Below are 25,177 nucleotides of genomic sequence, written 5' to 3'. Positions count from 1 at the left end.
AGGATTTTATTTTTCACTTTTATATTTCTATTTTCATTCAAACAATGTGAAAAAGCAGGATTTTATATATATATTTGTTTTATTCAAAAATTGTGTAAAAAGAGTTAACTGCTGTGGTGGTATGTTTTAATAAGGTTACCAATAAGTAAAAGATATTTAATAGTTGTCTATTTTTTTCATTACTGTACCGAAAAAAAAAAAAAACGAATCGTGACTTGTGTACTGAGGTTAATTCCAATACCTACACAATTTACTGATGCACTACAAATTCAACTTTTTAGACTGTTGTCCAAGGTTACTGTCAAAGATATTCGCACCGTACCAGTCTCTTAAACTGACTGTGTTTGAACAACCAAAGTTCCACCACACCTGGGTCTATCATGTACTAAAACTGATCTGCACAGGTGGTCCACCTCAAAAAGCACTGTTCTAAGTAAAAATATCCTTTTAGGTCTTTAGAGAGAGGACACTCACCAAAGAGGGCCTCTTCAAGCAGCTTTGGTTAAGGATACAGAGGTTTGGGCAAGAGGTGACAATACTGCAGTAGTGAGTAGTGCAAAGGTGGTTAGTTTGAGAGGAGAGAATCAGGAGATAGTTATGACTGTAGCCAATGGAATTTTCTCATGATATCAATAAAAGGAATGTGTGTTCAAATCGAACATGCTTTATAAGGGAGAGTGCTGAAAATTAGTGCAGTGTTAACATCTCTTCGTTGTAGTACAACAGAGTGAGTGAGTGAGTGAGTGAGTGAGTGAGTGAGTGACTGAAAATAAGCAGAGCTTAGTCCTGCCTGCTGCTGCTGTCACAGTTCTCAGTGATAAAAGCCAGACAACCTCCAGCACCAGGCAGCCAGAGATACAAGGTGTCAAGAGAGAGACAGACTGCCCCACTTTACTGCTTCACTTTAGCCTGAGCTGAAGGGGCTGGATTAACACCAGATAATGTACACAAACATGAAAGGGGAATGTGGAGAATTTTTGATATCTGTTATCATATTCAAAGCTTTATTCGCAGTCAACTAATTTCAAAACAAAACTGCAGTGCAGAGGAACTTCTGTCCTAAGGAAAGGCTTACTGGGCTCAAACACTCCTAACCCCCTAGGGACAATCATAAAATGTAAACATTTTATTTGGGTTGCAAACCTGTTCTTCCAGGATCTGTCTCTGCGTCATCATCAAGAGGAGGTGGTGGAGGTGGCGGTAAATCTGTCTCCGTGTCATCAGTCCCCTCAGCAACAGATGTCCCCTCTCCTTCTGCTGTTGCTCCACCTGCTGTGGAGGATCTGCTTGTTGTTACTGTTGTGTCTTCTGATGATGGAGCTGCGTCAGATGTGATGGAAGGTGCTGGGGGGTCCAGGCTGGGGAGATGTCTTTCAGGCTGACTGGCCACCATTGTGTCTTGACTCTGATCCTTGTTGCTGGGGGCTAGAGGAGCTGGAGGGGCAGGGGGTGGGCGGTCAGCCTCAGGGATGTCATCACCACTGTCATCAAAGTCGAATGCTTCCCCCTCATCTTCTTCATCTGCCAACACTGAAAACAGAGAAAGGGTTCAGAGAGATCTAACACTGGATTACATTACTGTTTCAGAGAATATCAGATAAAAGAGTTGCGTGGTATGACGATATATACCATCAGACGATAAAGATTTGTCACTTTGTGAAGATTTTGAAAAAATGTTTGAGGAGCGTGTCCTGGGCTAGAGGATGTTTGAGGTGCTCTTTGAATATGGATACATATAGACACAAAAATCCATAAGTAAACACCGAGACGGTCTCGTTTTAACAATAAAAATGGGGAAAAAAAAGAAAGAAAAAAAAGCCAAAATGAAAAACAAATTCAGATAGGTTTTTGCATCAATCTTTCATTTTTTGTGTGTAATTTTGAAGCCCTGATGCCATGAAAACAAAGGCATTCCTTGGAGTTTTCTCCGATTTTCAATCAATTACACACAGGTCCAAACACACACATGCACAAACAGGAACTATACATGCACTAAGTGGAGGGATGTCGGAATGAGGGGGTTGCCCATGACAGGCATGTCGGTTCCCAAACCAAGTCCCTATGGGCTGAGCCACTGCTGCCCCAAAACCAAGTGGCCCATACAGGGCTCGAACCTGCAACCTTGGCGTTATTAGCACCACGCTCTAACCAACTGAGCTAACCGGCCATAATTTCATCCTGTATTGAATTTACTGGCTTAGCAAAAATAGATATTACCATACAGTTATTTCATCCATCCACTGCATCACGACTGAATTTCCAGAAAACACACAATCTTGACATAACACATTGCTATCAGAACTGATAGTATGAGAGAAGGTTTAAATCATCCACCTCAGGTGGATAAGATGCAATATATCCACAAATGAAAATTCACTTCCTAGAAGAAAATTATGTGAAAGATTGTGATTACAGCCATATCTTAAAGGATAACTTCAGCATTTTTCAACCTGGACCCTATTTCCCCGTGTAAATTGATCAAAGAGACAAAATCTTTTGAAATGGGTCCAGTACTGACGGAACCGGCAGTGGCTGGCAGCTACGGAACAAGTTGCAATGGAGGCACATGGGGCAACTGAGCATAGTCACTGTATGTCCATTAAAAGTGGCTATTTTTGCCACAGAGCCACTCAGATTGTTGTTGTAAGTGTCTGAAGTATCTCTTTATCTTTCACTTGATCTGGTCTGTTTGTTATTGCCAGGTTAAGCAGAAGTCTCTTTCTGACACATCACAAGATATCACGAGATGTCCCTTGTTGCAGTGGAAACGTGTGAGATTTGGAGTGTATAATGACCGGAGTAGTTTACAGAAAATATATTTTAGTGTTGTCGAAAAGATTTTCAATATTATGGATGATTATTTACCTGAATTCGCCAATGTAGCTCAGGCCTCTTAATTCTATCGCTGGCAAATTTATTTGTGATGGAGTATATGCATGAAAAGTGGATGAGAAGGGAGACAGAAAAAAAGGCAGCGGAGGTTCTTCATTTTACTGTTTACATATTCATTACATCTTGCTGATGCTTCTTGTGCCTCCATTACAGCCTCCATTGTGCCTCCATTACAATCCGTTGCTCGGCTGCTGGCCACTGCCTGCTCGCTCAATACAGGAACAATTTCAAAAACTGTTGTTCACAGTCTCTTTGACCAATTAACACAGGGGAATAAGGTCCAGGTTGAAAAATACCAAATTTATTCTTTAAGACAGCACTTGCTTTGTACCAAATGGCATTAAAAGGACCAGTATGCAAGATTTAGTGGCCTTAAGTTAACATACAAACATGATAGGCCCTCTTTACAGCCAGTGTTTGGTTTCTGCTAACAGATCTCCCTACCACTGGTCCTTAAAGGTGTCCGTGGACAAGTAAGTCCATAAGGGTCACTTTCAACTGAATGGGAACCATCAAGCAAACTACACACAAAGCACTAATATCTATACTTCTGATACACTTTGACCTGTTTATCAATTGCAACAGGTAAATAGATATCCTGTGTATTTAAAAAAAAAAGACCATACAGATTAGCTTAGACTAATAAAATACAGAACTCTGAGATGACAAGCAGGGTCATCATACCACAGTATTTTCTTTTGGGGATCTGGCTAAACATAGGTAGGATTTAACTCAATAATCATATAATTTCACTCAAAGACTCCTTTAGAGAGTGTTTACAGATACACTGTGGGTGGCAGTTTTGGTCCTTGGGCTATGGAAGTTAAAAGACTGAACCACATACAGGCTTATAATTAAGGGTGGGGTCTACTACAGCAGTATGTTTTCTTAAAGAATTTTTTTTTTTTTACATCAAGGATCTGCACTGAACCAGCACATCAGCTGCTCTACGTTATAGCACAAAACAAACTAGGACAGCGCTACAAAATATAGTTAGCGTTCAAAGGCGTCACGTTCGCATCAGAGCCCTCACTTGGCAACAGACAGGAAGGGAACAACAAATGTCTTTCCAGTTTCCACACTGCAATTAGGCCAGCAGGAAAGAGAGCTGTTACTCCCACCAGTGAGTATTACAGCCAGAGTTCTGCATTATTTCTAATCTGATGAATAGAGTATGCGTCTGAGTCAGTGAAGCTCACTACAGAGCAAGAGAGACTAAAAGGATTAGGAATGCAACGGCTCAACTTTCATCAGCTGGCTTCATGTTTTGGCCCTAAGAGCTGAATGTGTAAAGACAGCATTTACGGTTACATTCAGTGGTGCAGTGAAAGAAAAAAAAGACTTAAAACATTCCAAATATTCATCCTGAACTCAATGTTGTGGAGAATATTTGGTAATCGCTTAAACAGGGTTCATAGAAGGATAAACTGAGTCAAAACCACAGAGCCTGAATGGAAGGAACTCCCAGACCTCACCATTTAACCCTCAGCTCTTCCAAAGTGCTGCAGTTTTTCCTACAAAAATCCAACATTTAGGAGGTGTCCTTAACTTCTCAGGATCATATTCTATCTTTGTCACAGTGTTCCTCACAAGCATACCACAGATTCTTTGTGAGCACTTTCTTCAGTAGTCACAGCTTGACTGTATTAACTCACAGCCTACAGCCTTTTGCTCATATCCTGACTCTTGTCCCAAAGATAACAGAAAATTCCGAGTTTGCGCAAGTTCATTTTCACCATGACCTGATAAGGTGTCAAGAACTCTTACAGTTGCCGAAATAGCTCAGTTGGGAGAGCGTTAGACTGAAGATCTAAAGGTCCCTGGTTCGATCCCGGGTTTCGGCAATATGGTTACTTCCTTATGTCCCCCAGCTGCTTCACACAGCCTGTTTCCACCTGCTCTGCTGGCATGCATCTTGGGATCATAAGTGGACAAACTCTGTATCTGATGTAATTCCACGTGTGTCTTGACTGACCACTTCCTGAGAGTCTGCCCAGCCACACGTATATCAACAGTGACGGGACTATTCATACTGCTATCATAACCTAACCATCACTAATAGATTTATTGACAATCGAGGTGTTTTGGTGTCGATATGACTGTTTAACGACTGCTGTTGCTGCTGTGTTAGTTCCTTGCTAACCGGGAAGACGCTGAACTAACTGTTTGCTAAGAGGAGACTGGCTCTAGAGATGGTCCTTAAGCTCTGAGCATGTATAACTGCACCAACAGAAAGTTTCCTTGTCCTTGGGGCATCAGATTAGCAAGGACGTCAGCTGAGTAGGCGGTCATTCAGTGTGGCCCAGGACACATGAGCGTACACACTGCTGGAAGAATGCGGCCAGATGTGGCACAGATCATCTCTGAATGTGGTCTGAGCGATCGGATGTCAAGGCACATTGAGGACACATTTGGTGCATTCACACCTGTACACCCACCTGTACACTTGTGATCCGATCATCCAAAATGCATGTCAATATCAGGTGTAAATAGGGCATTAGTTGCAGATAAAAGCTTGTGTTAAACCTCCATAAAGCTTTCCTTTAACACTTCGGCTACACCTTTTCCTTTCATCAGTATCCGTTATGCTTTTCCAACAATTCCAACATTTCCTGCCTGACCCAGTCAACTCAGGCATCTATATGGCCATTTAAAGCTTAGCTGATAAGGTTATTTCTGACACACAATTACCATCAAAGGAGCTACGTTCACTGTTGCAACATGCTGTGTTATGCCTCCAGGCCTGAGCAGTTTACTGAAAGTGACCAGGTAAATCTTAACTCAGAGAAACTCCCTGTAGCAAATCCAATAACTTTGAAGTCCCTCACAGCTATGTACACAGCTCTAAATCACCAGTATGATTCCCTCAGGCTTTGACAGGTAGTTGTTCCACCCTGTAGTCAGTGTGTGAGGGAACGGTCTGTGACTAATGCTCCAGGTCAACACTGCGACCCCGTGTCCATCTGCAACCACGACTAAAGATGCATTAAAAGTGAGGTGTAAAGAGCAAACCTGGAAACAGAGATGTTATCTATCCCTTTCCATCTGTGCAATAATGAATGGTGTGGGACACAGAGAGATAAGGCACAGCTAGCTGGCTAACAGTCAGCAGCACTCCAGGACTGTGGTATATGTATTCATGTCAATAACTGCCCCAATAAGCATTCAGATCCCCTCTGTGGTGTCAATGTGAAGTACTTGCCAGAATAAAACAGGACTTGATTTGATTGGATTTGGCCAGATGACGAGTCACAAGTGCCCATTCAATAGTACATCTGCAGCTATGTGTATATGAGAGCATTGATAGCTGGCTGTATGGGTATGCATGTCTGCAGCTTAATTATAGACACTGTGCTGGGTGCTGACCTTACTTCAGTGCAAGCACACATATGCAAACGCACATACACAGACATAACTAACTTATAGCCCTTCTAAACTACCTTGTCACCAAACCCTACACTGGAAATACAAAAAGTTTCTTCCCCTTGGAGGATTTCCTTCATCTTACTGCACTTGTGAGAATACAAAGTAGATGTGCATGCACACTGACACACATACCCTTGCTGAGGTGGCCATTGTCAATTCATAATTACAATATAGATTCTGTTCTGCGGGCCTATCTCCACTCAGCTACATAATGGTCTGCTCAAATGAGTCACCGGGTTACGATCCGCTCCAGCATCGCCCTGGCAACAAAGCAAGTGACCGGCCAGCTGGAGACGAAGCATTTCTCTGCCCAGTGTCTATCCCCGGAGGCTGTGTATGTGTGCGTTTGTGTGTGTGTATGTGTGCGTGGTGCTGCGGCAGTATTCAGCCTCATACTGAGGCACATTGTCTGGTATTCGCAGCAGCGCAGCACATTTTACCCTCCTTACTCCCTCGCTCTGCTGCCCACACACTCCACAGCGGTGGAGGAGCTGAGGAGAGGAATCTGTTGTTTACTCATACTGTCCGGCTCCAACAGCCCTCCAGGAAGTGATGTGACCACGAGACGACCGACAGAAGCTAGCAGATGATACTACTGGTCTGAGACTGTAATCGCTCTCTAGAACCAGACATATAAGATATATGTGACAAGAGTGACACTGATTACATGAAGGTGTGTGGCGTTTATCTCCTATCAGAAATCTGTTGATGTTGAGATGCAACTGCGAACTGTTCAAAGTTTTAACATAGGGCTGCAATTAAACAATTATTTGTATGTTCTATAAAAGTACCTAAACTCCCAATGTCACATCTTCAGATTTCTTGCTTTGTTTGACCTACAGTCCAAATATATTCAGCTTACAATCACATGAGAGAATGAAAAGCTGAACATACTCACAATTTAGAGGCTGGAATGACAGATTGTTGCTTGAAAAATGACCTAAACAATTAATTATTCATCAAAGAATCAGCACATTTTTTTCCTGTTGATATTCGTTTGTCTTACCTCATCTATATGTAACCAATCTATTGCTTCATATTTCCATTTGCTGGCAATAAGGGAGCAGTTAATACATGCACGGTGCAGTCACTGAATATCCTCAGTATTAGTTACCCTTAACTCATTCAGTTCCACACATATAAAGTCAAAACTGATGGCCCGTACGGGGATCGAACCCGCGACCTTGGCGTTATTAGCACCACGCTCTAACCAACTGAGCTAACCGGCCGATGTCATGGCACAGGATTCCAATCATGTCTCGGATGTCGCTCTGTTAAGGGCAAAGTGCATGGCATGTGTGAGTGACAAAGCTTTGTTGACTTTACTTTCAGGAGGTGGGGGAGGAAAGTCTTCCACGTCCATACTTGCTGCTCTTCTCCTGCACACACTCTTCAGACGACAGCATGAAGGGGATCAACTACACCGACACACATTCCTGAAGGGAAAAAGACAAACATCATAAAATGACAAAATAGGCAGGTTGACACACACACACACACACACAGTATTTCCAAATTAATTTAGCACTGAAGAATGTTTCCATACATCAGCGGTTAGGCACTTGTGGCTCGGCCAGTCTCTTGAAGCCCAACCACACTTGTTATTCCATGTTATTCGATCACAGCAGCACTTTGTCAGCAGAGGGGCATGGCCTGTGTTGTAGTCACGGTCTGGTACCTTTTGTGTCAACATTAGAATTTGGACCAAAGCTAATTTAGACAAACAATTGAGTGAATGTAAACAAAAGAAGCTCTTGTAGTGCTCCTGGGGACTGTTGACACTACCATGTGTTGAAGTGTACACAGCATTCTCATATGCTAATTGTGGGCATGTGTAATGTCATGGGTACAAACAGGCTTGGCCACTGTTGTAATCGATAGGCCGTACCCTGTGGAGAAACCTTTATCAAAGGAGGCATGGTGGGGAGTGTCTGTAGCTAAAACAAAGTTATTCAAAGCAAGGTTATTTTTAGATTTTAACTCTTGTTTATAGTGGTGATTCAGGCGCAAATTGATTCAAGCCAATACTAAATATGCATCCCTCCATTAGCATACTCAGCTGTGGCCTTCAAAATACACAAATTTACCAAAGGTCTTAAATCAACTGTTTTCCCTCAAATAGCTGCATTTGCACGTTCAGTTCAAGATAAGAGATCATAGCTAAGGGCAACCACTACTTCTACCACTTATGAGCATTTTTGTTCAAGCCCAAGAAAAAAAAAACTACTCTCATGCTTGATTATCCAAAAGGTTACATTTTGCCACAGGCTGTGAAAAATATTCTTAAATAAACCACAACCCAGGAACATTAATGCATCTCTAGGTTTCCCTAGATGGAAATATTATACTACTTGACTCTTGATATGACTTAAAATAGAATCAATTACATAATGTATGTGTATTAAAGATGCAGAGGTCAATGTGACATTTTGACTTTGTTAACCACATGTTTTGGCCCAAGGAAATGTCATTTAGCATGCTGAGGCAGGAGAGACCTTTGGACCTGCATGGGCATGAGAGACATTGCATTCCTCAGCAGCACAGCCTTTGTTTGCTGATGTATCCAGAGGTGACAGTTTCTATCAAAGGCCTGCCCTAGAAAAAAAGCCGTGCTATTTCCAGTCTTCTTCAGCTTGCTAGTATCCACAAGAACAGATGACAGAGTCGTGACATCATGTTGTCACATAAAGCAGCCACTGTTGTGGTATGCATGCCCCATATTCTTACCATGCAATCTTAACAGTCCAATATGAACCACAACACACATTCCCAACAGTTTACTTCTGACTAAGTCAAACCTACACCACAGTATTGCAGCAAACAAGATCCAAGAGATAACTCATTCTGAGTCTCAAAGCTTGTTTTGTCTACAAATAATGTGAAATACTCTGCTTCTTTGTCCTCTCCACCCTATTCACAGGGCATAGGGCCAGAACCGTGGATATGAACATACAGGGCCAGTGTCTGCTGAATACAGTGCGGCTGACAGATAATGCTAGCGCTAACAGAGGCAGGTAGAATATGCATAGCCTGAGGAGAAACAGCCTACACAATAGAGAAGGATCCAAAGAGACAGACAGAAGCAGCTATAACGTAATATGGTATGACTGACGATGAGGCCCTCTTTAGGTTACACACTGATCAGCTTGAGAAAGGTGATGTATGAAACAGGTAGTTACATGACACACATGGTTGTAAATTAACCAGCACAATTTGGAGTGACAATTCTCAGCCTAGTCCTGACAGGAGCTTTGAAGGATGACTCACCTCTGACTTTAAATGCATTGTTTGAGGTCTAGGACAGCCGGAAAAGGAATGAAGGGAGGGGAGAAGAAGTAAATATTCAGGTGTGCTCTTCTTCACAGAGGCACAGAAGAAAGAAATCACATTTATTGGTAAAACACGACAACAAAAACAAACAAGTTTGCCAATTTCACATATCTCCTTAATTGAAATCTGCAAATTCTCTACCTGAAAGCGATTGTTGTTGTTAGCAGTAACGGTGACTAGGTCTATCGAAGAAATCAAAGTATGATGGAAGTTTCAGGCGGTAACTGGTAACTGGAAAAAAATCAAAAACTAATCACAGATTTTTTTGTAATTTCCCAATGATTTCCAACTTTGATTTTAAAAAAACAAAGGCCAACACTTTTTCAAACTATCTGTTTACAAACTCTCACACAACTCAAGCAGTATAATCAAAGTCTCATTTAGCCATTCGTATGCTCAGTGCTTCACAAACACATGCAGTTTCGCCTAGAAACCGTAGGATTGGAGTCTGGCTTTGAAGAGAGCATAGACAGGTTTCACTCTAAGCTCTGTTCTAAATAATAAGGTGTAGTGAAAATGCATGTTGATATTTATGTGTTTTGATTTACAGTAGTTTTACTGATGTTAAAAATGGTCCCCAATAAATCAATATGTTTGCCATTTCCGATCGAGACATGCAAGAAAAAGTTTTCTTCATGAATTCAAGGTAACACGGTTCGACAAACTGATATACAAATGCTTATTTCGTTGGCAAAGTATTCCTTAAAGTCGAGAAGGAAAGACAGCCTTTCTTACTTACTAACTGAAACAGTCTGCAGAATCCTCCAGTCCCCCTCTCTCCTATAATTACTCTGGTATTCATCCTTTTACCTGCTTCTTGAAGAAAACTAAATGCACCTTTTCACAAACTACATCCTGCATGGCCTGTGGTGTGCTGTGACTTTAAATGTACACCATGCAAGCACCTGGCTCACCCCATGGAGCCCCATGGCACTCCCTACATCTGTAACGTCTGTCAGCAAACTGTCTATACTGCAGCACTGTAAACACTAACACATTTACACTAAAAAAAGCAAGCAGGTGTGTAGGTGTAGTTCATAATTTTTTATGGAGAGGGCAAGAAAATATTCACCATATTCAATATATCTGCTAATCTGCTCAGCATTTAATTAAAAGCTACTGTGTTAAAGTCTAATCTGAGAGTGATGACTGAGGAAAGAGTGGAAGACACCAGAGAGGTAAAATCAGTCGTATAGTTGATGACAGACTCAGCTGAGCATGTCATAACGTGTTGGAAAGGCTCAGTTCTGCTCTGCAAACAGGAAAACAGTGGTTTCGCCTGCTGGTGTAACGCAGACAATTTGTTCACCTGTGTGTTTCTAATAACCTATGCTACAGAACAGACAATAACTAGGATCAAAACACATGTACCATACATACTGTCAACACAATCCATAGTGTCACTGTAGAGGTTAAATTGCCACCTATGATCACTCATAAAGAAACTTCTACAGATGTCTACAGGATGGGACTTTAAATGTCAATTGCAATGTTCTCAAATTCAACCTGCAGACAGCATATAGTAACTGGAAAAAACAACAACTTTTCTTTATACTTTTAATCACAGATTTCCTGATTTCTAACCTGGATAAAAACACTAACCTTTTTCAAGTTTTTCTGATCTGCCCTAAAGCCCTAACCCATCATTTCGGGCAACCAGAGATCAGTCTAAAATTAATTGTGTGCATGTTTCTGGGAGCTATTCTACATCAAACACCCTGGTTTTCTAAGGGATTTATATTCTTTTGTAGAGTTTTCTGGGGTGCACTTAATGACAAGTGGCATTCCACACACGGGTTGAAAGTCATAAACAAAAGCTTGGAGGAGAGGGTGGTATGAGAGAGAAACTTGTAGTCTGCTGTGAGTGTCTGTCTTTGGCTTGGCAGCTCTTCGGATAAATGTTTTATTGAGCAGTGTGTCCCAATCTTCTCCTTCTGCCAGGATTACAGTAATCAGGCCTCGAACGAAAACAGCACATCCCAGGACTACAAAAACCATACGGATGGGCTTAACAAAGTACTGTAGTGGAAGTTCAAGGGAGGACAGGGCAGTGCCCTGCAGCATACTAAAAAGGAAAAAGGTTCCTCTTTCTAGCATCTTCACGGCCAGCATCAAAGAGCTGAAAAATAATAGCACTGCTACAAGACCTTGCACTGAATGTGTGTAGTTTATGTCTCATATAAGGGAGGACAGTTTTCCTATTACATCATTATATATCGCTTGTGTGGCATTCAGATTTTCATGATGCACTCCAAACAACTGAGCTACCCAGCCTTAACAACCCACTGCTCTTGCTTCCTTGAATTCTAAACAACACGGCGATAATATGATTTACATTAATTGGTTGTCTACTGTGCCAGGTAGCATAGCCTGCTCCCATGAGTCTCAAATCAGAAACTCTGTGGCTCATTCAGGATCAATCTTGCAAACTTCACAGTATCTACGCCAACCAGCCTTGACAACACACCACACTTCACCACCCACCCTGACCTCAAAAGGGGTGGGGAGGCTCACAAATAGGCACAAGATAGCTGACTTTCAAAAGTGAGAATACTGACTTGCAAGTTGAAACTGTTGATTAGATCAGCAAGGGGCAAATTGGAAGCATATTTACCGACACAAATATCATAATAAATCACAACTAAGCAAGCCATTTTAATAATAATTACATCTCATTTTGTTCTAGAGCAACAAAGGTCCCCCACTCAGTGTAACATAGCTTACACTGACTGCACTGAAGCTCCACACTGACCAATCAATACAACAAGAGGATGAATATGGTATTCCCCATCGCCCACCAGTTTTAATTATAGGCCTCATGGGGTTGGATTGGAGGGAATACACTTCAATAATCAGGCCTGCAGGGCTGCAGTATTTATATTTGATGTCAGACGTGTGATCTATTGGACATGTGAGAGGACATCTGGATTCAGCTACAAGCTCCTGAACACAGTGTGGTCAGTGCTATGCTACCACAGTGAATCATTCCTGCATGGTGCAATCCATCACATAACAGTATGCAGTATTACTGTTATGATGCATCACACATTATAGTACCCCATTATAACCCTGCAACATTTTTACATTACAACCATAGTGTTTATTTTTTTATATTGGCCTTAAATTGGAGGCAGATTCTGTCAAAGAGACATAATACTGACCAGGCCCTCCCAGCTTGGGAATCACTGGACAAAATGAAAGACTGCGGCTGTATAATATCTGAACCATGGTGTCCATTTGAAAACAGAGGCAGCCACAGTCTTGGCTGTCACTCCTAACTGGTCTCCACCCACCCAGAGAGCCACACCAAAGCTTTGAGAGCCCAACATGTCACCAGAAGAGTACTATTTAGTGTGTGGGGAGCAGTGGATAAGCAGCTGCTTCAGAGAGCTTTTGTTGACTGGCTGGATTTAAGCTCTGAATGCATTTTAATATGAATAGCGCAACTCAGTGCGATTACAATAAATTACCACAGGAAAACTGCAATGCTCTTGACTGTCAGAGTACCAGTCATTGCACTGACTTCAAAGGGTGGAGGCACTTCCTGAAGCTAAGATTGCCCCTGAGCCCAGGCTTTACTCATCCTTACTCATCGCTATGTAGAGTCGTCATCTGTAGCTCAATTCATAGAGCATGCTACTAACATAGGCATTTAATCTAAGCAATCTAGGCATCTTGGTGATAGGGTGGTCTATAATGCCCACCATATAACTACAGTGTTTCCGGCTCAATTAAAGCAAATATTTGTGATATATCATAACCCTCTCTTCCCCTCCCACCTCATTTCCTGTCTCTCTATCCCTTTACTGTCAAATAAAGAAAAAATGCCATTAAAACATTTTTTACAAGCAGTATACGATGTATGGTTATGGTGCATACTTAAAAATATCCACTAGACATCTGACATATGTTCCCAACTGCTAAACAAGTGTGTGGTATGTGAGCAATTTCACACATCCACCTGCAGACGAACAGTGTTTTTTCTTTCCCAGCTGTTGTTGAACTATGCTGCTAATCCATGTCTTATCTCAGTGGGTCCTAGTGGGGTGGTTGTGGGTGGACAGAGCATCCATATCTGCCTTTCTAAAAATGAATGGTATGCTCCTCTGCTCCACCACAGTGCACTCTGACATCCCCAGCTTAGTCATGGTAAACAGAAGGCATTTCCGTAAGCCGCTATTGGAACAGTAGAGTTACGACTTCGTCACAATTACTTAAGCAATTGGCAATAACTCACATTTCTCAACTGGACTGCATCTGTGTTTACAGACTGTAACAATAGCAGGAGGGGGTATTGCAGTTTGGCTGTACTCTCTACATGACAATACTGTCTACCTATGCATCTACATAATAGACATGGTAAATAGCATTAGCTGCCTTTTCCTTTAAGCACCAACATTTCTGTCCACTGTGAAAGCAGCTGTGGTTTGATGAGGTAAAAGTGTCATACGTAAAGGACTCTGTCTTCCTGACTTCTGAGAGTGCTAGGAAGTGAATTTGAGTAAGGAAAGAAATGATCTGTGCTCACTGGTCAACCTTCGCTAAGTGTTACTACAGCAGATGGAGGCATTAAGCACCCGTATTTGCAGCCAGGCCACCCTGGTTATTTGCTTAACAAATAACCAGAAGGGATTGTTGTGTACATGCATGTGTGTGTGTGACCCCCTCAATGCTCCATCTCACCCATGTACTGGCTGAGTGAACCAGGCACAGGCTGAGTAAACTGGACATGCATGACACCAGACAAAACACATGAAGATCAAACCACTCATTGTATTTAACCCATTTTTGGAGGCTCGAGTGAGCTATACAGACTCCCGAAAGCCTTTAGCTGTGCAGAGAGGCAACTACTAAGGGAAACAGTCTAATTAAATCACAGTTTTACTACCTGTTTAGACGGATATTCCAGTTGACTGAAGCTGCGCTGTGCTTTCACTGAGGAATGCTATGCATGACTACTTGAATCTGTGGCTGAGCTGACTGCTGCAGCTCAGGGAGACATTATCACTTACTCATATTTTTAGGCAAGTGTTAAAGTCCAGAAATGATTCTTACATTTCATAGTGTATATATTTTGTATTAATAAAGTTATGGCTTTTATTAAGATGGCAATTTTGACCTTGTTTCCCAGTCTTTCAGTTTCATCAGTCTTATAAAGGCAAAAGGTTATCTTGCACCTGCAATTGCATCCTTGAAGAGGGACAGGGGGTTCAGACAAGTATGAGACTGTGTTCAACACTAAGACATCTATCAAAGTGTTACATGACAGAGTCAAAGCCTGAGGACATATGCTAGTATCTTGCTCAGTTAAAAAAGTTTTGCTGACACATTTGAAGTTCTTACAACAGTTAACGCCAATATTGGGACGCAGTTATTAACGTAAATGCGTTTAAAAGTACAGTTATAGCGGATGGCTGACAGTGTTGGCAACTTGGCAAAGTTAGCTGAGGCGCCACGTTATAGCCATCTTCCAATGCAACGGTTTTAAAAACAAAAATACACCTGAGACACCGTAAAACACGAAAGAAACACTTTACCTGACTTATTAAAATAAACATATCTAGCGTAATGTAACGTTAGCTGCTCACCTGGACTAACAGTTAGCAAAACAGATGTGTTAGATATCTAAAACTTTGTCAGAAACTTACAAAAATGTCCTCAACTCACCATTTTGTGACTTTTTCCCAGAAGAATTACCGTATCCCCTCGCAGTTACACCATACAAGTGTTAAACGTGACGCATTTCTGACTTGTACACAACTTAAAACACATCAAAATACATCCAGCGTTCGCCCTGAGTCCTTCTTCTAACTCAACTCTTTTCGATGCAAGCTGACTCCATCCATGAAAACCTTACCTCTTCTAAGTAGCTGATTGGACGACGGGTCGACTTTGGCGAGCTGTGATTGGCCGAACGGGACGTCAATCAAGTTTCCAACGTCTTCTCCGGTAGGATCGGCTCGAGATCGCACAGAGGAGTTCCAAAGGGCTCACGTGACGTGTGAGGTGGCTCCCTTTGAAACAGCTGTCCGGAGATGATGTTGGATTAAAGTTTCCTCTAACTGTGTCCTCCTGCAAGTAAACACAAGATGTTCTGAGTGTTATCCCCTATAACTGGAAAATCAAAGTCTTTCCTCTTATTACACTGTATTGAAATAGGGTCTTTATAAACGGGCTAAATAAAACAGTAATTTTGTTAGTAACAGGAAGAAAGTTTGATCCTTATCACAAAACTTCCTTCTAACAAATTAGGTAAAATAAGTTTCATTGAAATTGACTCATAGATTCTAAAAAAAATCTTTAAAAAGTTATTAGAGTGTAACAAAGATGTGAATCACTGTTTTTGTGAATTACATCCTGAAACATTCTCCCATTTATTTTGCTCTTGTAATTTTTACATATGTGCTGTGGAGAGCTTTTACTAAATTTATGGTTTACAACATTTTCTCAGATTTTACTATTTACTTACTGTTATATTTGGGTGCTACGATGATTGTGACAAAGATGCATTTTTTCTTATTAATCTAATTTTACTTCTTGCCTAATTTCACATTCACAAATGTAAATTTACTTTTAGAAAAACTTTATTTCTATAGATTTAAATGTGTTACAGAATGGAATACAAAAAGGGGAAAAAAGAGCATAAAGCACAGACAATTATAGAGAAATGAATAGTACAAAAAATAACAAGTTGGGTCAATGAGTCACATAGATAGCATTGTTAAAAAAAGGGGGTTAAATTATGGAGTTGTTTCATTCCAGTCCATTTCTGCTCCTTTAATATGTTTTCCTGTTGGGTGCTTTATATTTAGGAGATAAACTTGTATGACCATACAATAACCAATGAAGGTCCAATTCCATTAAAAGTCTGACGCATAGGGCCAAGGTACATAATGAAAATGAATGAAAATGAATATATATATATATATATATATACATATTCATTTTTTCAAAATGCAGGTAATGGAACATGCTTATCAATGATTCCCTCCTTACAAAACAAAGAGCCATCAAAACAATAAATATATGCACTATCTTCAAAATTTAAAAGTGCACTTTTTGTCACAAGTCACTCACATCTTCATTTCTCTTTTATTTTATGTTAGATTTATTTTGCTGTTGTCATCTTTTTCTGCTGTTAGTTTTGTTTCTCAGTGGTATAATTCTGTTCACATTCTGTTTCTGCTCACATTGTATGTTAAAGTTGAAATAAAGATTATTGGGAAAAGAAATGAACAAGGTGAATAACTAAGTTAGGTCAAATTGATTCATCTATAACATCTAAATAGCAGTTATCAAACAGGTCACAAAGGTCACAGGTCAAATTCTCCACACTATTTGCAATGTTTGTATTTTTCTATGGAAAACACTTTTTCCCCTGCAAACTGCACACAAACACAGATATCTTCGTGTTAACTTTTCATATTATTACCTGGCTTTATTAACAGTATAATCTGAAAAGAAACCAATTTATATGCATTGTAACATCACCCTTTTAAAAGGGGCTGTTAACCTTCTAGGGACAATACAACTGAGACTGGAAAGACGTGTCAGACTCATGGACGTCTGGTCAAGTGGGAAAAACTAGCTCAGCCTACTAATAAGATAATTACTCTTATTCTGCCACCTACAGGCAGATACTGTATTACACAGCCTTGATAAATTCTCAGTATTAACAAAAACCAAGGGACACAAAACTCTATGAGAGAGGCAACATTTTATTTTGTGACTGAAACTAATTCATATTAATACATTCTCCAACACAAGCAGGATGTTAAACCTTAGAGTTAACAGGAAATTCTCTACCCATCCCGTAATGTTAATTTCTAAGCTGTTATAACAAATTGAAATGCAAACATCTGTTATTAGTAATATTAGTAGTAATAATATAGAACAGATGAACAGTTACAGAACAATTATTTTCATGTCTGTTTATAAAGGACCTGATGAAAATACTGTCAAATGTTATAAATAAATTAGCTTTAAACTTATATGCGTTGACACAGTCACTGAGTTTGCAGCATGTGCTCAATAGTACAAAATAGTTTACTCTGCAGGACAAGGTGTAGCTTCATCTCAGTCATTGTGACGCCTTTTTTTTTTGAGGCAGATTACAGTTATGTGGATGAAGCTGAAAAGCCACATTTATACTTTGAGTCAGCCCTCAGGGCCAGCTCAAAATGTTACATTCAATCATAGATACAGATGGTAAAATTAAATGTCTGAATTTTGTAGAACTTAAAAAACATAATTACATGAGCTGTTATCCTGTTAAAAAAAAACACAACTGCAAGAAGAGGGACACACACATGATACAGTATAACAATGGACAAACCCAACGCACAAGGCCGAGGCATCCAGTACAATGAGGCCATTGTGTTAAAAACACACAACAATAGTTACTGAAATTGTGTTGCATAAATAGAAACAAAACTTTATTTGATGCATAATACCAATTAAATCATCATGATCAATACTTTGCTTGGTTAATCTGTATCAGCAGTGCTTCAGTTTTGCAACATCACATTTCCATTTTGGTCAAAAGAGCCTTTATGGAGTGAACCAGTCCTGCACTTTGTTCCACAAATAAAGGCCTTTCAAGAAATATTTCTCTCTCTACAGTCCAAAGACACCAATGTGACTCATGAATGGACTGATCTAATTGTCCACTTAGTATGTAATAACTCCAATGACTAACCTATAGAACCTCATTCTTTAAACTTAAACCAATTTTCCTGCCTACGTTGCCCAATCAGTGCTGAATAACTATGTTTGCTGTAAGAGCTCCAATGGCACTGTGCATGAGAAAGGATAAATCATTGATGTGATTTGACAACTAGGGCATTTCATCACTACTAAGAAAGACTATAACCTCCTCTGAAAATAATGTCCCATCCCCACAAAACATGTTCCCGGCCTTCTTTTACCTGATAGATCAACCCGACTTGATCTATGGGTAGAAGAAGATACTATGTAATAAATACCTCTTCAAGCATTACATCTATAAATACTGTATGTGTGTAATATATGACTGGTAAACTGGATATTTCACAGCTCGGTGTCCTGAGGGTGATGGAAACAAGCAGGGCCCCATTCCACTGCCCTAAACAACCACACCCATGTTAAAAGCTAAGCTAACCAGATGGAAAAAACAACTTGAAAACTGCCTCAAACTCTAAGGGAAGCCAATGCAGCAAACTTCATCAAGACTGGTGCAGCGCTTGTCAAAATGTGCCTGTTGAAACAGGCAAATTGCTTGGCCTCTGGTACTGTTGCTCAAGAACCATACATGCAAACGACTTCACACTCAACACTGCGCTTCCCTGGGTCCTGAGTAATACACCTGCCATGACATGGTTGCATCGCCTAGCAATGCCAGAGTATATTTACTTAACATCAGGGTGCAAAAACTCACACAAACATTTTATAGTCTCATGGAGTCAAGGCCCGGTTATCTTCAGGAACAAAAGCATTCATTTCCAAAGTTGCATCTCTGATGCTTGAAATGTTAGCATTTGCTACAACGCAGTCTCTTAACTTGCTCTACTTTCATCTGTTCTTAAATGTAGTGTAGAGAGCGACGAAGAACAAGCTGTACCCAACAGGTCGTTCAGTTGTGTAACTGTTATTAGGGGTCCCCTCTCAATACACTACATAGTGTGTACTTCTGGCAGTAGTAACGCACTTTTAATTAATATGTCCCGTAGATGTCCAGAGCTTGCAGTTGACACCGCACTTCCTTGGATCTTCAGCAACACACCAGCCAAGTGTGAAGTGAAATGGCTGTCAGGAAAATTGAAAGACAGACAGAGAGAGACTCCTTCATTTTAGCTGGATAGTACCAGACAGTCACAATTACCTGTTGGGGTTTTAGTTCATTTATAGCCAAGGGACTTACTTTGTAAAAAAAAAAAAAAAAAAGAAGTTTTATAATAGAATAAACCATAAAAACAACCTTCTTAAAACCACCCTTCTAAAAGTCACTTCACACATCCATTAAAAAAGAAAAAATAAGGCATCTTTCAGATAGAAAATGGTGTCCCTCAGTTGGCGTGGGGTTTGACTGAAACCTCAGACTGACCCTCTGTGGTACTGTTTACGGGTACCAGCTTGTTTCCAAAGTTCCAGTCCACAGGATTAAACAGCTGCATGGTCTTCTTGTGCGTCCAGATGGGGTTGAGGATAAACGTGAGCAGAGTGAGGCCAGTTAAGTAAATAAACAGTGGGGGCACGGCCACATTGCTGCTGAGCTCTCCCCAGTGGTTCAAGGTTACCCACCACATGTAGTAAGTGAGCACCATGCGACAGTGGAAGGCGTGGATCATCACCCACTGGTTGGCTCTCCAAAACAGGGTGCGTGCCCAGCCAGCCTGTAAGGGAAGAAAGATGGAGAGAGAAATTATACTGTGGAATGGGGCACAAATTTCTTTTTGTATCACAATAACATCAAAGTCACATCCTTGTGACTTCTGTGTACTGAAGTCAAATCTGTGAGTAGGGGGAACAGAGAAAGTTTAGGCACTGACTTGATCGTCTTATAGAACTTCCTCTTTCTAAGAACGTTTATCTCTGTCTGTTGACAGTCATAAGTGCACAAAACCACAGAGGAACTGAAACCATGTGACACTTCCAGTAATGTCAGTGGTACAATCTGTTAGAAGAAGATGCTCAACCAGCAGCATCAGATGCAACTACAGCCCTTGAAACACTGATAAAATAAGTGCTCGTACCAAACAATCATTTGGTAACTGCATTTACTGCTAAATGTAATGAGGCAAATTGATTATAGGCACAGCTCCCTACCTTCAGTAACATCCAGGATATACAGGTGAATGGTGTGCTCATCTCAAGCAGCAACGTAACCATCGGCAGGAAGTGGCCCATAGAATCCCACACCACTGCTCCTGCATATCCTGTCAGGGCGAAGAAATGGTGCGTCGCCAGTGGGAGGTCAAATGACCTAAACACCACGCTGGAGGCGTGAAGTGCTACATTCTCAAACACAAAGAAACCTGTGGCTGTGAGGACATTGAACCACGACCAATCTGCTTGCCCCTTCACTCTGTCACTGGTTAACGCAGAGTCCTCAGTCAGGGCCCGCAGACCGGCTACGGTGCTCTGGATGCCAAACACCGCCCGAGTTGCTGCGAGGTTCCAGAAAACTTTCTCCTTAGCCACCAGGGAGTTGTAGGTGCGGGTCAATGCCACAGACAGGAGGTGGGAGAGGAGGAATATTCCGGCATAGAAGGCAAAGCCCAGGCCGATAAGCTGGACGCGGTAGTCCCATGAAAAGTTTTCTGCACTAGGCTGGGTAACAGCTTTGGTATGCTGGTCAGGATCCATGGTGTTTGATACTGGAGCTCAGGCTGAGGGGAGGCTCAGCTGCAGGTGGGGCTGTAGGCCGGTGCTAGTAGGTGCATGGTGTGTTGGTCACCTATAAAACAACCTGAGGCTGCTGAAGAAAAACAGACAGGACATTATTCCCTAAAACACACATTTTCACTTAATATTTATGCAACTGACTGAGAGATGCCAGGTTTCAGGACCAAGTTAAACAGCGAGTAGCTTACTTGATATAAAATTCTGCTTCTGAGGTTTTTCCACCCTGATCACAATACAGTTCTCTGACAAAACAATAAATACTTATTGTGGTCACATTTGAAGATATTGAACATTGTGCAACATATTGCCAATCAGCAGCTTCAGTGCAACATAATCTCTAATACTTCTATCTTAAAGCACTATTGCTAAGGCACTGCACTTTCGATTTGTAAATTGTTTATACAGCAGGAGATAACCTGCTTTAATAGCTTCCACTTTAGTTTGGTGCCATGATGCCAGCATTACTGCACAGCAGAATTTGCAGGTATTTTCTAGACATCTCAGGCTACTCATCATCTGCTGTAAATGGATATATGTTTAGGAATGTACTTCTTTACACTTAAAAAAATGGGATGTATGTGGGCCATGAAGTTAAATGAAGCACCCCTGCTTTAAACAAACTACAAATGCACCCAAGCTCCATGTGAACTTGAATGCACCATAAGTTTGGACCTCAAACCGTTATGAGCGAACTTTTCCTGCAGTAACTCGATAAAAACAGAAAACCAGCTCGACACCATGCCGCCCAAAAAATAGCGTTTTACCTATCTATAGCTAAGTCAAATAACAACAAACTAAAACCTTTACGAGACACGTTAAACTTTCAGCTCGAACGACACTAACTGTGTTGTAAAACTGGCACTAAAACCACGACGACAAAGGGTGTAGCCTGTAAGCTAACACCACACTAAACAGTGTAAAACAGTAACTCTCACTCACCATAAAGTAATTAGCGGACATTACTTTCATACCGTAAAGAGATGTTTCCTCTGTACACGATGTTCCGGCGATGCTGTCAGTGCAGGTTACAACCGGACAATTCACATCATACGACTTCAATTTGGTCATATGATCCTCAAACAGGAAGTGACGCCCACTTTGAACTTCCGGACACCCCATTGGTCAATGCAGCTCTGCTCAGTGGTACCGTGCCATCCTATTGGTTAGCTCCTGGCTCCTTATTATTTTGGCTTTCCTCTGTCATAAAACCAAACAGTACCTAGTTATAGATGTGTGTCCTGTACACACAGTAGAGAACATATATTCAGTACAAATGCAAAGACCTGTCTGGTTAGAAGACCTACATCATGCTTTGAGGAGAAATGTTTTAAAGGAAAAATGTTTTACATAATAAATGTTGTATTCATCTATATATTGCAAAAAAAAATCTGATTATAAATAGCTACTAAAATGTAAAAGAAAAATGGAAATGAGGACACATTTTAATAGATTTGAAGAGGGAATAATAACCCCAATTCCAAAAAAGTTGAGGTGTTGTATAAAACTTAAACAAAATGCAATGCTTTGTAAATCTTTTTGACCTATACTCAGATGAATATAATACAAAGGTACAGGTTAACATCACAGGTTAACAGGTTAACTGGTAACAGATTAAAGGATCACGACTGGGTATGAAAGGGGCTGCCTTGAAAAGCTCACTTATTCACATGCAAGGATGGTCACTTTGTTAAAACCTGTGTTGGCAACAGTCCAACAGTTTATACAGTTTATAAAGTTGATTTGATTTATACAAGAGCTGGGATAGCGGTATGTTTACAGCTGTGTTACATCACCTTTTCTCTTGTTTGGGTTTTGAAAGTGAAATTCTTCCCTGTTCAGTCTGGGTTCTCCATTGTAGCGTTTGTGCTTCATAATGCTCGCACATTTTCTTTTCCTTTTTTTTTTTTTTTTTTTTTCAGTGTGAGGTGTGGGGCTGAAATCAAACCCACCGCCGCTGTGGCAAGAAAACTACCTTTGTACATGGGGCACCTGCCCTACCTAGTGAGCTACTGGGCACCCCACAACACATATTTTCAATGAGAGACAGGTCTGGACTACAGGCAGGTCAGTCTAGTACCCGTGCTCTTTCACTACAAAGCCATGCTGTTGCCGCAATGAGCAGGAGCGTCCCTGAAAAAAAAGTTGTCTAGATGGCAAAGTAAGTTGCTTCAAAACCAAAACCTGTAAGTGCCTCTCAGCAGTCATGGTGCCTTCACAGATGTGTGAGTCACTCATAATGCCATGGGCACTAACACACCTCCACATATGCTGGCTTTGAACTTTGCCCTGGTAACAATCTGGATTTGTCTTTTTCCTTTTTAGCCCGCAGGACAGATCATTTGTCCATCATTTGTAAAAACAATTTTAATGTGGACTTATCAGACCACAGCACACTTTTTAACTGTGTCAGTCCATCTTAGATGAGCTCCAGTTCAGGGAAGTCGGCGGTGCTTCTGTATGTTGTTGATATATGTCTTTCATTTTGCATGATAGAGTCTTAACTTGCATTTGTAGTCACAGCGCTGAACTGTGTTTACTGACAGTGGTTTTCCAAAGTGTTCCAGAGCCCATGTAGTAATATCCTTTATACAATCATATCAGTTTATAATGCAATGCCGCCGGAGGGGTCAAAGGTCACGGGCATTAAGTGTTGATAGTCCAACTGACCAACTAAACACGTAATGTCATTTGTAGATGGTGAAATCACTAAATTCCTTGCAATGTTGACACACCTTATTCTTAATAAACTGTTAGACTATTGCATCATGCAGGTTTTCACAAAGTGACAATCCTTGCTTGTGGATAACCGAGCCTTTTGAGGAGGCCCTTTTCCTACCTAGTTATGATGCTTTAATCTTTTACCAATTAACTTGTTTACCTGTGAAATGTTCCAAACTGGTGTTTCTTGGGCATTCAACAAGTTTCCCAGTCTTTTGTTGCCCCTGTCACAATGTTTTTGGACATGTTGCGGGCATCAAATTCAGAATGAGAATATATTTGCAAAAAACAAAAAAAAAAAAAAATGTGTATCAGTTTGAACATTAGATATCTCATCTCTGTGCTGCGTTCACTTGGATAATGGTCAAAAAAGAGAAGAAAAACTTTTTTGGAACTGGGATTGTTGTTTGAAATTATTATCATTTGATTTTACTGTAACAGTATATGTGATTACATGCATAAAATGTTGTGAGAGCAGCAATTGACACAGGTTGTGCAAAAAAAAACAAAACTAGATTAAATGTACAACCTTTATATACAGGGTTGCAGCTTACCCTCACATGCACTGAGCAAGAAGCAAGGACCACCCTTGGCAGGTTGCCATAGAGATCACACACATTCGCATAGACAGTAAACTACAGATAAGCACATAACTGCTGGAGGAAACCCACAGAGACACAACATGCGGACTCCACACACAAAGGAGCTGGGTGGGGTGGAACCGCGGACCATCTTGTTGTGATGTGTTCCACTCCACACACCATGCGATAAAAGCATCTGGCCTGCAGGAGCTGCGGAGATTAGGCTACCTGTATGCTACTTAGGCAGTTATCAGAAGCAGGCTGTATCTGCAGTGATTATGTGCTGTATCTGCTTTCCACTGCAAAAGGTGAGAGGTACCAGCTACAGCACTTCTCCTCCCACAGCAACAATATGTTGATAACGTTTCCCAGTCCTTGAAGTCAGTGAATATCTGTTAGTACCACATCAAAGTATTGAAGACATCACTCAATGGTGGGATGTTCTCTTTCCCACAAGTCAGCACTGAGGATCCTCCAGGACAAATAGTATAAAGACAGCAGCTACCTTTGTTGCACTACTTTGAGATAGATAATGTCATACAACTATACATCTAATAAAGTCAAATTATTATCAGTATTTTTGGCAATAAAGGAAGAATGGTGTGTTAAAAAATCCAACTGCAATAGCTGACCTGGGGCTCTTGGCTGTCCCACACTCCAGACTTAAGCTCAGGGGTGATCGTGCCTTTGCTGTGTCTTCCCCCAGACTGTGGAACATCATCCCCTCCTGATCAGATCAGCCCCCTCCACTGACTCTTCTAAGTCCAGGCTCAAATTCTACTTTATCCATTTGTGTTTGAGCCCCCCAATCTGGCTTTCTCTGATGCATGCCTGTGTGTGTTGTGTCT

The 25,177-nt window shown here is 41.0% G+C and overlaps 2 protein-coding genes and 3 non-coding genes across 9 annotated transcripts in view; 1 reads left to right on the top strand and 4 right to left on the bottom strand.

The window, feature by feature from the left end:
• arhgef10 (Rho guanine nucleotide exchange factor (GEF) 10) overlaps positions 1 to 15,491 on the bottom strand; it is a 58,008-nt gene extending 42,517 nt beyond the window's left edge. For both annotated transcript variants that reach the window (XM_033642154.2, XM_033642156.2), the window contains exons 1-3: positions 15,316 to 15,491; positions 7,645 to 7,754; positions 1,144 to 1,530 (exon numbers count right to left, since the gene is read on the bottom strand). In XM_033642154.2, the coding sequence (XP_033498045.1) occupies positions 1,144 to 1,530; positions 7,645 to 7,681 (424 nt within the window). In that variant the 5' untranslated portion in view covers positions 7,682 to 7,754; positions 15,316 to 15,491. The remainder of the gene's footprint in view (positions 1 to 1,143; positions 1,531 to 7,644; positions 7,755 to 15,315) is intronic.
• trnai-aau (transfer RNA isoleucine (anticodon AAU)) lies at positions 2,094 to 2,167 on the bottom strand. Its single transcript has one exon. It is a non-coding gene; the product is annotated as a tRNA-Ile (tRNA).
• trnaf-gaa (transfer RNA phenylalanine (anticodon GAA)) lies at positions 4,664 to 4,736 on the top strand. The gene has a single exon. It is a non-coding gene; the product is annotated as a tRNA-Phe (tRNA).
• Positions 7,474 to 7,547, bottom strand: trnai-aau (transfer RNA isoleucine (anticodon AAU)). Its single transcript has one exon. It is a non-coding gene; the product is annotated as a tRNA-Ile (tRNA).
• A 1,855-nt stretch (positions 15,492 to 17,346) lies between the features above and the next one.
• Positions 17,347 to 22,105, bottom strand: cln8 (CLN8 transmembrane ER and ERGIC protein). 4 transcript variants are annotated; one of them, XM_033641872.2, is made up of 3 exons: positions 21,970 to 22,105; positions 20,452 to 21,103; positions 17,347 to 20,018 (listed from the first exon to the last, which is right to left on the bottom strand). In XM_033641872.2, exons 2-3 carry the CDS (start codon positions 20,989 to 20,991, stop codon positions 19,692 to 19,694), a joined length of 867 nt encoding a protein of 288 aa, XP_033497763.2. In that variant the 5' UTR covers positions 20,992 to 21,103; positions 21,970 to 22,105; the 3' UTR covers positions 17,347 to 19,691. The 4 variants fall into 4 exon arrangements, with proteins under 4 accessions (XP_033497763.2, XP_033497765.2, XP_033497764.2 ...); XM_033641874.2 differs by having other exon boundaries at positions 22,002 to 22,100; XM_033641873.2 differs by having other exon boundaries at positions 20,452 to 21,100; positions 21,970 to 22,099.
• Positions 22,106 to 25,177: the final 3,072 nt, after the last annotated feature.

Source organism: Epinephelus lanceolatus, chromosome 15 (assembly GCF_041903045.1).
Source record: "Epinephelus lanceolatus isolate andai-2023 chromosome 15, ASM4190304v1, whole genome shotgun sequence".
Classification (NCBI taxonomy): Eukaryota; Metazoa; Chordata; class Actinopteri; order Perciformes; family Serranidae; genus Epinephelus; species Epinephelus lanceolatus.
Note: the sequence above shows the minus strand (reverse complement) of the source record. Positions and strands in the feature narration are given on the sequence as shown.